Source organism: Peromyscus eremicus, chromosome 2 (genome assembly GCF_949786415.1).
Source record: "Peromyscus eremicus chromosome 2, PerEre_H2_v1, whole genome shotgun sequence".
Classification (NCBI taxonomy): Eukaryota; Metazoa; Chordata; class Mammalia; order Rodentia; family Cricetidae; genus Peromyscus; species Peromyscus eremicus.
The window spans coordinates 139,799,351-139,812,199 of record NC_081417.1 but is presented as its reverse complement, the minus strand read 5'-3'; the positions used below and the strand labels follow the sequence as shown (position 1 = coordinate 139,812,199).

The 12,849-nt window shown below is 47.7% G+C and overlaps 1 protein-coding gene across 1 annotated transcript in view; it reads right to left on the bottom strand.

The window, feature by feature from the left end:
- Csmd2 (CUB and Sushi multiple domains 2) overlaps window positions 1-12,849 on the bottom strand; it is a 570,924-nt gene that overhangs the window by 22,103 nt on the left and 535,972 nt on the right. Inside the window, exons 55-57 of the mRNA XM_059254992.1 lie at window positions 12,075-12,263; window positions 7,386-7,559; window positions 2,721-2,903 (exon numbers count right to left, since the gene is read on the bottom strand). Of these exons, the coding sequence (XP_059110975.1) occupies window positions 2,721-2,903; window positions 7,386-7,559; window positions 12,075-12,263 (546 nt within the window). The remainder of the gene's footprint in view (window positions 1-2,720; window positions 2,904-7,385; window positions 7,560-12,074; window positions 12,264-12,849) is intronic.

Sequence of the window (12,849 nt, the reverse complement as noted above, 5' to 3'; positions counted from 1 at the left end):
GTTCCAATAGTTGATTTGATTTTGTAATGATGAACAACATTTGTGCAGCCCCAGAGTAAAGTCTACAAGTCATTTTTGTATCATCAGCACAGCAGACAGGCCCTGCCTTCCATTCATCCAACTGATTTTTGTCCCGTCAAGGAGCCTGGGACACAGTGAACAAGTTATGTTCCCCAGGCTCAAGGATCTGAAGTTTGTTCTTTCTGGGTGGTGGTGGTGGTGATGGTGGTGGTGGTGATGGTGGTGGAAGTGGTGGTGGTGGAGGTGGTGGTGGTGGTGGAGGAGGTGGTAGTGTTGGTGGTAGAGGTGGTGATGGTAGTGGAGGTGGTGGAGGTGGAGGTGGTGGTGGTAGTGGTGGTGGTGGTGGAGGTGATGGTGGTTATGGTGGTGGTGGAGGTGATGGTGGTTATGGTGGTGGTGGAGGTGATGGTGGTTATGGTGGTGGTGGTGGTGATGGTGGTTATGGTGGTGGTGGTGGTGATGGTGGTGGATGTGTGTAGTGCACACATGGGAATGTGCAGGTGTCTGCACCCGTGCACATACATGCAGAGGCTGGAGGAGGATGTCAGATGGCTTCCTCTCTCACTTTCCACTTAACTGCTTTGAACAGGGTCTCACTGAACTGGAAGCCTGATGTTTTGGCGTGGTTACTGGCCATCAAGCTCCCAGAATCCACATGTCTCGATCCTCTATGCTATGATTACAGGCACTCAAAGCCACACATGGCTTTTTGCGTGGGTGCTGGAGATTTGAACTCATGACCTCATTTTTGCAGAGCAAGGGCTCTTATTCAAGTAGCTACACCCCGCCCCCGCCAGGCCTCAAGCCTGTTCTTAAGAAATCCACACACTAAACATACGAAGTAAAATAATAGCGTAAGTGTCACAGTTGAAGAGAGCCTGAGGAGGGAGCCGGTGTCAGGGTCGAAAATTAGAATTTGGAAGAGCCTAGAAGGGTGATGAGAGTCATGCACGTTTGTCCTCCTGCAACATTTGCTTCCAGTCCAATTCCTTCTTGTCTGATGTCTGACCAGACCCCCTGTTGACGTGGCTGACTCCACCCTAGGATCTGAATGTCATCAAAAGAGCTACAGGCCATTGGGGTGTTTAAGGAAACACTGAATCCTCCCTTGCCTTGCACTTTCCTGGTATCTCAAGCCTCTCTTGATATGACTAAAGAGTTCTACAGAATCCAAATAGCACACCACAAAAGGCAGACCTGACAGCTCACCTAGCTCTTCAGGAACATTCCACCTCAGCTTCCAGCTCCTGCCCTGTCTGCTGCCTCTTCTCTCCAGCTCATGCCCCCCACCCCACCCTGCCCCCGGACCAGTTCTCTGTTGATTTTTGGTCTGATCCTATGATCTGTGGATTCTACCACTATTTCACTGTCTCTCACTCTATCTACAAACCCACCCCTTCCTTGGTCATCTTAGATGCCCAGATTAACCATAACCACTGCCAAGCCCCCTCTGCCCCACACACTTTGCCCCGCCTCCTCACTATTTGGTGAAGCCTCACTCCTGATTCCAGAACATTCTATGCCTGCATCATGTGGCAAGACCATGGTTGGACCATCTGGCGCTGATTCCACACTGAATGACTGACTCTTCACTCCACATGAGTTCTCATCGATGCTTGGCAGTGACATGGCCCTGTCCCAATCCCACCTTCCTACATAGATAATTCACACCCTCTCCTCTATTTTCCTGTTCAACATCATTCAAAGTTGTTAAAACTCTCTGAACCAGGACAGTTCAGGGCTTTGCTTTATAGAAAAGAGAGAGAGAGAGAGAGAGAGAGAGAGAGAGAGAGAGAGAGAGAGAGAGAGAGAGAGAGAGAGAAAGAGAGAAAGAGAGAGAGAGAGAGAGAGAGAGAGAGAGAGAAAGAGACAGACACATGGACAGTTGCAAAAAGATGGATTTAGGAGAGATATTTCAAAATAGAATTCCCTCCCCAGAAATTTAGGAGTGGCTTTCCTTTATTGGTGCTGCCTTGGAAGACATCCTTGAGGCCCATTTTACAACCTTATTAATTATTTTCTTTTGGTCCTCTGAGTATCCTGCATCTCCTGCATTGGCCTGCAAGCTCTGATTGACCAAGATGCATATCTTAGTTTGTCCAGGCCTCTATAACACAACACTAAGCTTTTAAAAACTGAAGATTCATTCACTTTCTGTTTGGAGGCTGAGGCCCAAGATGAAGAGGCCTGTAGATTCCACGTCTGGCAAGAATCTGCCTTCTGGTTTGTGGCTGGTGGCATCTCACTGTGTCCTCACATAGCAGGAAGGGCAGAACACTCTGGGTCCCTGTCATCAGAGCTTGACTTGAGGCTTACCCCTCATGACCTGCCCTCCCCAGAGGACCCACTATCTTGGTGATCAGAGTTCACCCATATGAATTTTGGGAGGATGCAGGCATTCAGACCACACAGTGGGTCTGTTCTGGTCACCATTGTCTCTCCAACACAGACCATAACATTTAGCACATGCTTACTAAATTAAACTACAGGAAAAATTAATCATCTATGGGGTCATTTAATCTCTTTTAGCTTTTTTTTATGCGAGGGGTGAGCATATTTATTTTTGGGTCACTAATAAAAATGGACGTGAGCTGTCTGTTGGTGTCCACTGCCCGCAAGGGTGGGCATTTGGGGTGTGTCTGGGGGCGGGAGTGCTGGGGCAGGGCAGAGGGGAGAAGCAGAAGGGTCACATACATTACCTCCACACTCAGGCTGTGACCCACTCCAGGAGCCATTGGCTTGGCACGTTCGCTCTGAAGATCCTCGGAGCACGTGGCCAGCTTCACAACTGAAGCGCATCAGACTGCCCGGGGTAAAGCTGTCCCCTAGACGGATGCCATGGGCTGGGATCCCCGGGTCACCACAAACTCCTGTGCTGGTTCCTGTGAAAGGAGAACCCAACAAACGTTGAGGGATTTTTATTGTTTATTTTGTCGTGGATACAAATGGAGCTGAGGTCTGGGGGAGAGAAAGAGATGTCTGTTGTTAAGGAGGAAGCAACAAACCTGTGGATGATGGAGAGGACGAAGGACGGTGCCCAGCCCACAGTGTCTGCACTAATTACAACGTAAGTGTTTAGGAGGTGAGGTGAGGGAAGGCAGACAACCGGAGATAGAGTCTGAGGGAACCAGGTTCCATGTTATGGACACACTCTCCAGAGCCTCATGGAGGAGGAAGATGTCAGAATAAATGTTCTGCCTCACTGCTCAGTAGTCAGAGCACACAGATCCAAGGGGAGCCACACAGCAGGGAAGCTCCGATGGTCCAGGCTGCCACGTTCCCTGCTTCTCTATCGCGCCTCATCTCCTCCCACACCTGCTGACCGTTGGTGGCCTCTCCATCCTCAGCACATTCTTGGTCTTAGCTTAGATGCCCACCATTCTTTTACCTGGGTGACTTCAAAAGCCTCCAAACAGTCCCTTCCTCTTAATCTCTCTGAGCTGAAGCGCTAACCCTCATCACTGACCTTGAACAACCATCTCACCCTGTTTCTTTCCTGTAAGAACATCTCTTGGGGATTTTCAGCACTGACAGAATAAAGCCTCAAATGCTTTACCATGGTTTCACCTTGCAACAGCTCAGCCTGAATTTGATTCTGGCCTTTATCTGTCTTCTAATACTTTAAAATTTTTCTATCTATCATGTGTGTGCATGTATGCATATACATGTGTGTGTGTGTGTGTGTGTGTGTGTGTGTGTGTGTGTGTGTGTGTTCGTGCACACATGCAATCAGCCATGGCATGGGAACTGGCTAATTTTGTATCAATTTGGCACAGGTTAGAGTCATCCGGGAGTGAATCCCAACTGAGAAAATGCCTCCATAAGATGGGGAAGTGGGCAAGCCTATAGAGCATTTTATTTTTATTTTTATTTTTTTTTGGTTTTTCGAGACAGGGTTTCTCTGTGTAGCTTTGCGCCTTTCCAGGAACTCACTTGGTAGTCCAGGTTGGCCTCGAACTCACAGAGATCTGCCTGGCTCTGCCTCCCGAGTGCTAGGATTAAAGGCGTGCGCCACCACCGCCCGGCTTGCCTATAGAGCATTTTCTTAACCAGTGATTGATCTAAGAAGGTCCAGCTCATTGTGGGTGGTGCCATCCCTTGGCCTGTGGTCTTGGGTTCCATAAGAGAGCAAGCCAGTAAGCAGCATCCCTCCACGGTCTCTGTGTCAGCTCTTGCCTCCAGGTTCCTGCCCTGTTTGAGTTCCTGTCCTGGCTTCCTTCAGTGATGGACTACTGAGGAAGTGACAACAGGTATGTGGAGAACAGAGGACAATTCGAAGGCACCAGTTCTTTCCTTCCTCCACGAGTTCCAGGGATCGAACTCAGCTTTGTCAGCCTTGGTGGTGAGCGTCTTTACCCACTGAGCCACCTTCTGTTAGTTTTAAAGTTTCATTTTATTTTTAATTGATAAGTAGTGATTAATAAATGATATAACAAGAATTGGTTACATATCATGTTTTGATGCATACGCTGCCTATGTTCTTGCCATGAGGAAATGGTAACTATTTGGGGTGGTTAACCCTGGTCTTTTAGTTGAAGATTCTCTAGCCACTGATCCTGCACACAGGTGAACTACGGCTGGAATGCCTTACACCCTGTCTTTCCATTTTTTGCCCCGCCCCCTCTGGTATGCTACTCTCCCATTTGTCCGGCTTTTGACATTCTACAGACCCTCTCAAGAGGGTGCCGAAGGACCCAAGGACTGAAGGAGGGCAGACAACAGGAGACGGAGCCATAGGCCCCAGTGCCTGAGGGAACCAGGCTCCATGGACAGAGACACACTGCGGAGTTCCGTGGAGGAGGAAGATGTCAGAATAAGTGGTTTGTCAGGAGATAAAGATTCCAGCTTTGGTGGCCTCTGTACTCTCAGGAACCCACATGTGTAAGCATTGATGGTAACACTGAAACCACACTGGGTTTGCTGGAGTCAGAAACATGCTAGTCATAATTCTCATCACTTACCCTTGATGCCTCTTTCCTCAGCCTTAGAATTATTTTCTAAGTCTAGTCTCAGACAATGAGAACATGAAGGAGCCCTGTATTTCTCATTCTGCCTGCATTTAGGAAATAGAGAGCTTATTACAGTTGGCTAGGTTTTGTTGCCTTTTGGAGTTTTCCAGGGTGAAGCACAGGGAACAGCCGGTGCCAGGGTTCTGGAAGGGGCCCCCGATGGCGAAAGGCTCAGTTTCCACACTGGCTAGCCCACCTCAGCCGGAGCCAGCACTGCTGTAAGCAGGCATGGGAGCTGAGTTCTGCAGTTCCTGGCTTGTTTGGACAGGATGTCCCCGCTGCAGTCCCTGTACCCTGTGGGAATCTGGGGTAGAATGCTGCACTGTGGGGACAGACACGCAGAGGCTGACGCTCTCCTGAAAAGCCACATCAGCAAAGGTGCTGAGACCTGAGACGGATCTTGAACTGTCTGCATGTCCTTTGCAGTCCAGGGCTGATGAGTCAAGGACTGAGGAGGCTTGCTAGTCCTTATCTTGTCACTGATTGCATAGGATGAGCCTCAAAAGTTGGAATTCTTGAATGTGTTCTTTCTTTTTCTTCTTCTTCTTCTTCTTCTTCTTCTTCTTCTTCTTCTTCTTCTTCTTCTTTTTTTTTTTTTTTGGTTTTGTTGAGACAGAGTTTCTTTGTGTAGTCCTGGCTGTCCTGGAACTCACTCTGTAGACCAAGCTGGCCTTGAACTCACAGAGATCTGCCTGCCTCTCCTCCCGAGTGCTGGGATCAAAGGCATGCACCATTACCGCCCAGCAAATGTGTTATTTCTTAAAGACATGCAGGAGAGGCTTCTGCAAAAGACATGTGTATGCTTCATCCAGGGAGACTTTCGCTTAGCTTTCTGGACAAGAACGGACTCTAATATTTTCTAGCTTCTGCTGGCACAATGCTAGAGAAGGAAGTGATTCTCCAGGCTAGAAGAAACTTTTGCTTTCACACTGTGCCCAAGAGGATGACTGTGTTGATGGGCAGGAAGTTCTTGAAGCTTCTTTTTGTTTCTTTCTCCTCTACTTGGCACTTCCCTTTTCATGGAGAACAAAGCAGGTCAAACAGACGTTAAGAACACTCTGTCCCAGAGAAGAGTCTAGAAGGAAGCACTGGGTACAATTATCATGGAGGAAATGGACAGATGAATCGCTACCCCTCTTGCCTCTTTTGAACGCCCCTTCTTCCTGGAACTTGCTCTGGACACCCAGGGCCTCTGCGTACATGACTGTGCCCTTCCTATTCTACATTCCAGTCACATCCAATGGAAGTCCCACAGGAAGCAATCAGGGCCCTTGATAGCATGTCTTCTTCCACCCAGGCTAAAGGCATCTTATGGTCCATAAGGAGTCTTATCCACTTCATTTGTCAAGTGGTCCATGAGATTAACAAGGCTGAATGGCAAAAATCCTGGTGGTCATAGTGATGCATCTGGGGTTGTCCCAGGAAACCAGCAACCCTTTGGCACAGTGGTTTGAGGATCTTTTCCTTTTTGGAGACTTAATAAATATTCTATCAGAGTTCGATATTCTACCAGAGTCCTAAACACTGGCAAGCAGGCTCTTCTGGAAACCTTGGACTACAAAGGCCGTGTATCTAATGGGGCTCTTTGTGACCAGGAGGCTGGGATCTTTAGCCTTAGGAAGGAACTGGAAAGGGAAAGGGCTAAGGATTGGTAATGGGAAGGCAGCCTCCCCAGGAATCTCAGGCTACAGAGCATCTGCCTCCTGGAGGCATTCCTTGGTAGTGCCAGGTATGTTTACCCCAAAGAAGATTCAGCTGTGGCTGCTCGCTTTTTTAGCTCCGTGGTTTCTGTTACTGGTGGTACAATTCACTTTCAGATGTTTTGTTCTGTTGCAAGACAATACGCATGAATTTCTGGTTTAGGAAATGTGGACACGGGATCTTCGGTGGCTCCCTGCATTTGTTACTTCAATGACATGCCAGGGTTCTCCTGGAGACTAGTGATTTAGAATTTAGTAGAAGAACATGCCTGGGGACTGGTGTGAAGATGATCCTAGGAGGCAGTCAGGACATGAAACAAGTTGAATTAGGTACTGATGAGAGAGAATGAGGCAGGTTGGGGCCCAGAGAGCCTGAAACAGGGGAGAGAAGATCACAGGGGTGGTCCTGGACTGTCATCCCTAGGAGCACATGGACTCAGATTTCTAGATAGGCTTAAAGCTCTAGATGTACCTCATCAAGCAGTGCCCTTGGCTGTGGAATGTTTGGACTCAGTCAGAACTGATGAAGGCCTTCTAGAGATGCTGTCCTGTGAAAGATGAGCTATAGGCTCCTAAGTTGTAATGCCCTTCTGCTCGTGGATTATGCTCCCACCAGCCAGGGCCCCTGCAGCCCCCTGCACACCATACTCCATACCTGAGCAGTGGGGGAGGGAGCCTGTCCAGTGCCCATCCAGTCCACACATGCGGGTGGCGTTTCCCACCAGAGTCCGCTTGCCCGTGCAGCTGTAACGCACCACAGCCCCCACTATGTAGCTGTCTCCAGACATCTGGGCATGAGGTGGAGAGCCAGGATGGCCACAGGACACCACTGTGGGGAAAGAGCAAACATCTCAGTGGCTCTGTTGGGGACCGGCCACCATCGCTCCATCCATGCTTGCTGTGGGAATCGAGGAAGGGGAGGAAACCTTGATATCTGTGGGAGTGGACTTCCTTCTGGCTCATGCATCAGGCATCAGCAGACAAAGCTTGCCCACTTCATCACACTGTTTCTAAGTTGGAAGCAAAGAGTAATACCTATGCAGCACATAGTAGGTATGCAGTAATGGTGGTTCCTTGTGTCCATCCTACTTGTCTCTCTCTGTTTCTTCCTTGCCATAGAGTGGACCCAAGCTATGCTCAAGCAGAAAGATGGCACACAGAACAGACAAGGCATTGTCTTCCAGGCTGTTTGCATTGGTTCCTCTCTCTGAATCTTAAAGTTGCCTCATCAACCATTCCCAACATGCCCCCCTCACTCTGCAAATGCCTTTGTCTGAAACATCAAAGCATAACCATGAAGGCAGTGATAAAATTAAGATCCCAGAATTGAGACGCACAGGTTAGGGCACCAGCACTGGGCTTAGCTTCCCCTTTTACAGGGCAACACCTTTCTCAGTCAATGTACCTTGTTTATTGAGTGTCTATTATGTGATAGGCTCCAGTCTATGTGCCTGGGGAATAAAGTTCGTCCACTCTTGGATCTTATGATGGGGAAGAGAGGCGAAAAATGGAGTAAATGAATAGCAGTGTTACGAGAAGACACAAAGCTGAGAAAGGGTAAGGGTTCTCTGGGGCAAGCTGAGGGGGGCTACTTTTAAATAGGGTGGTCAAGTATGGTCTCTCTGGGATGACAGACCAGGGCTGTGCCATCTGGGGCAAGAACATCAAGGGAGGAACGTGATGTATGCAGGGCCAAGGCCAGAATGAATTTGGTGTGTATCTTAGCTACTTTTCCTGTTTCTATGCCCTAATATCTGGCAAGAAGCAACTTGAGGGAGTAGGGTTTACTTCCATCATGGTGGGGAAGGGGTGGAGGCAGTCAGCCACACTGTGTCTGAAGTCAGGGAGTAGAGAGTGGACAGGAAGTAGGACTGGACTATAAATCACCAGCTTCCTGTAAGGAGGTTCTACCTCTTGAAGCTTTCACAGCATTCCCTAATAGCACCATTAGCTAGAGACTTGGTGTTCAAGCCCATGACCCTGCACAGGACTTTTCATACTCAAATCACTGCAGTGTGTAGATGAACCAGGGAAGAGTGGATGAGAACATGGGGGTGGCACTAGAAGCCAGGTCATGGTGTAACATTCTGATTTTATTCTAAGCATGGTAGGAAGCACCAGCGAAACATGACTTGGTCTATGCTGTATCAGAATCACACTGGTTGCTCTGTGGAAGAATGATGGGATGAGGTTGCCATGAAGCTGTTTCAGAGGACATGATCATGGCTTTGATTGAATATTGGGGTGAGGCAGGGATTGTGGAATAACCTTTTCATACACTGTGAAGATATGTTGCTCTCATTGGTTTAATAAAGAGCTAAATGGCCAATAGCTAAGCAGGAAGAGGTCAGGTGGGACTTACAGACAGGGAGAGAGCTCTGGGATGAAGAAGGGTGGAATTGCCAGGAGACTTGGGGAGAAGCAAGATGAGAATGCTGTTCTGAGGAAAGGTACCAAGGTGTGCGGTAAAGTGTAGATAAGAAATATGGGTTAATTTAAGTTGTGAGCTAGTTAGTAACAAGCCTAAGCTATCAGATGAGCATTTACAATTAATAACTAGTCTCTGTATGCTGCGTGGTTATTTGGAAGCTGGCTGGAGGGACAGAAAATTCCACCAACACACGATGTCCAACTTCCAGCATGTATATCCATATAGGGCCTAAAATAGCTTTAAAAAATCGGAACTTGGAGTCAAATGCAGCTTCCTAATGACTGAAGTCTCTCAAATAGGCTAGGCTACAGAGATGGTTTTTCCTTAGTTATGATAAAAAGTAAATTAGGGCCGGGCAGTGGTGGCTCACACCTTTAATCCCAGCACTTGGGAGGCAGAGCCAGGTGAATCTCTGTGAGTTCGAGGCCAGCCTGGTCTACAGAGTGAGATCTAGGACAGGCACCAAAACTATACAGAGAAACCCTGTCTTGAAAAACAAAACAAACAAACAAACAAGTATAAAACTTTAGACTCACAAAGATAAGACACATAATAGAGTATTTTCTCTAAATTTGCTAAATACAAATGGACTGGATATTGTTACTGTAATTCTTATTTGATAACTGTTTTTGTTGTATATAGTTATACTATGTTGAAGTTAAAAGCTCCCTTTTTAATTAGGCAAAAAGGGGGGAATGTTGCGAAATAATCTTTTTGTACACTGTGAAGATGTGTTGCTCTCATTGGTTTAATAAAGAGCTAAATGGCCAATAGCTAGGCAGGAAGAGGTTAGGTGGGACTTGCGAACAGGGAGAGAGCTCTAGGATAAAGAAAGGATTCCCCAGGAGACACAAGGAGAAGCAAGATGAGCATGCCATGCTGAGAAAAGGTACCAAGCCACGTGGTAGAGCATAGATAAGAAATATGGATTAATTTAAGTTATAAGATCTAGTTAGTAACAAGCCTAAGCTATCGGTCAAGCATTTATAATTAATAATAAGTCTCTGTGTGCTGTGTGGTTATTTGGGAGCTGGCTGGTGGGACAGAAAATTCTGCCAACAGGCAGGAGGATCTTCACAGTCACCATATATATCTAGAGAGGGCACAAGGCAGGACACTGATGCTGATAAGGAAAGATCAGAATACCCCTTATTATGATTGGAAGCCACTAAAGTCTCCAAAGCTTGGCTGGCACACCATACGCAGGCAGTTGTCCATTTAAAAGTCCAAATAACTTATCATTCATACATGGGCCTGGATGGCCATGTCAGGGTCCTCAAGGAAAGGAAATATTGGCAGTGAGCTGTAAAACTGGTCTCCTATTATGCCTATAAGCAAGGGGCTTTGAATGAAGTTACCCAGACTAGAGGGCTCACAACAAGAGTATGCCTCACAAGGACAGGTGCACTGGTGATGGCCACAACTCAGTGGCCATCAATGCTTCAGGAGTGCATCTTTGCTTCTACGTTAGGAAGATGGGGAGGGAGCAACCCACAAGGTTCCACTTCAGCAGCCAGAGTGCAGAGACCAAGGGCACTGCTCATTTCCTAAGACCGAGAGGCCAGTGTCAGGGCTTGAGTCCCTCCCCTGGCTTGTTTTTCTCCATACTGTCCCTGTAACTTTTCCTAATAGCAATAAATGCCGCTATCACTTATGCAGTAGCCTCATGTGCAGGAGAGTAAAATGGTCCTAAGTGGGTTTACCCATGCAGCCTTTGAACAATCCTGTGAGATGGTTATCCCCATCACTTTCTTTTTCTTTTTTTTTTCATAGAGGCAAGGAAGGAAACTTTACTCAAAGGTGAAATGGTAAACACAGATCAGAAAGAAAGATGTTGTAAAGAGTGACAATGGACTCCATGCATGAGAATACTCAAGGGTTCCACAGAATGTCTGGGACTTCCTCTCACGAGGACCAAAAGAAAGAGTTCAGTTGCTAAGTGACATAGCGTGGATGCCTCCCTGTTTCCTTGGGCAGGCTTGGGTTACGTAAGCCTTTTCTAACAGTGCATGTTCCATCCCATGATGCATTTGATTTTTATTATATTCATGCCCAAGTATCCCCGTCATTTTCAAAGCTGAAGAAGCCATGACTCTGGGAGGGTAGTGGATTTCTCCAAAACTGCGTGGCTTGTTCAGTGGCAACGCCCAGAGTTAGCATCCAAGCTGACTGGGATACTGGCATCCAGACAGACTGGCAATATTGCTTCAGTCCTCCTGAGGAAAGGCATTCATGTCTTGTGTGATGGTTAAAATTAGCAACATGGCAAGATCTAGAATTAGCTATAAGACAGCTTCTGGGCATGTCTGTAAGGGAGTTTCTGGACTGGGTTATATAAAACGGAAAAACCCATTCTAAACGTGGTGGCGCCATTCCATGGGCTGGGGTCCTGGGCTAAACAGAAAAGGAGAAGATGAGTTGAGCACCAGCATGCATCGCTGTTTGCTTCCTCTGTGGATGCACCATGACCAGCTGCCCCAGACTCTTGCCGCCATGACTTCCCTGCCACAGTGAACTGTACCCTCAGACTGTGACCCAAAATGAGCCCTCCCTTCCTAGGTTGCATTTGTCAAATATTTTTTTTACAGCAACAAGAAAGATGACTAGTACATGCTATCTTTCTGGAAAAGCCAGAAAGGGGTAAAATGAAGATATGGTGTCTCACTATGCAGTCAGCTCTGCAGGGAGGGATCCTCAAAGGTTTCAAGGGTTCACGGCAGTACCAGAGGGGATAGGGGACAGCCCTGTCCAGGAATAATGTGTGTATTAGCATGGCACCTTGGCAACAGTGTCCCCAAAAGGGTCTTGATGTCCATGGTGGCATAACACGCATGTGCACAGACTTGGACATATGTGGGGCATGCTCTGTGATATGTCCGTCCACTAGTTACTCAAAGCAAATGATCTACTTACGGAGACACTGTGGACGGGGCCGGTCCCAGGTGCCATCTCCCTGGCAGCTGAGTGCAGGTGTGCCCAGTAGGTAGAAGCCGTGGCTGCACTGGTAGGACACAGTGGTCCCAAAGCTGAACCTGTGGGGGCCGCTGGCATGGACCTGCCGGACGCTGTTCTCTTGGTGCCCAGGATCCGTACAGTTGATGACTGTGATCAAAAGTGACAGGGAGACACTGAGATCTGGATGTGAGGACATTCTCAACCTTTGATGTCAGCTTGAGAATCATCACAGCTTGGTGATAAAGTAGATCCTGTGCTGGAGGCTGGTCTGGTCTTGAGGCCGGGGCCCTTCCGCTTTGCCTTGGTCACCTGGTCATGGGTTCATCCTCCACGTCCAGGTGACCATCACCTCCCATGAGCACCCTGCTTCCCCTCCTAGAACACTCAGTCTCTCTCCCTCAGCACTCCCAGTGCTGATTGCCCTGGGCTGACTTATTTCCACTTCAAGGACATGGCTGTCTTGACTCTGTGTGCCTGAACCCTGGCATAATGTGGCTCCTTCTCAAAGCTCATCTGTTGTAAAACAGACACATCTAACCTGGTTTGAATAGCACTTGATCTCTGTTTTAGTCACATTTTATGAGTATTTAAAAAGGCATTAGTATCCTGGGGGACTCAATTGGCTTTAAAATGAGCAAGGGTTTCCAAAGAAGCTGTACACAAAAGTACAGAGAGTTTAGAATAATGACAGTATTTGTCACAACCCATACCATGTGCTTTGGCTTTCAAACCT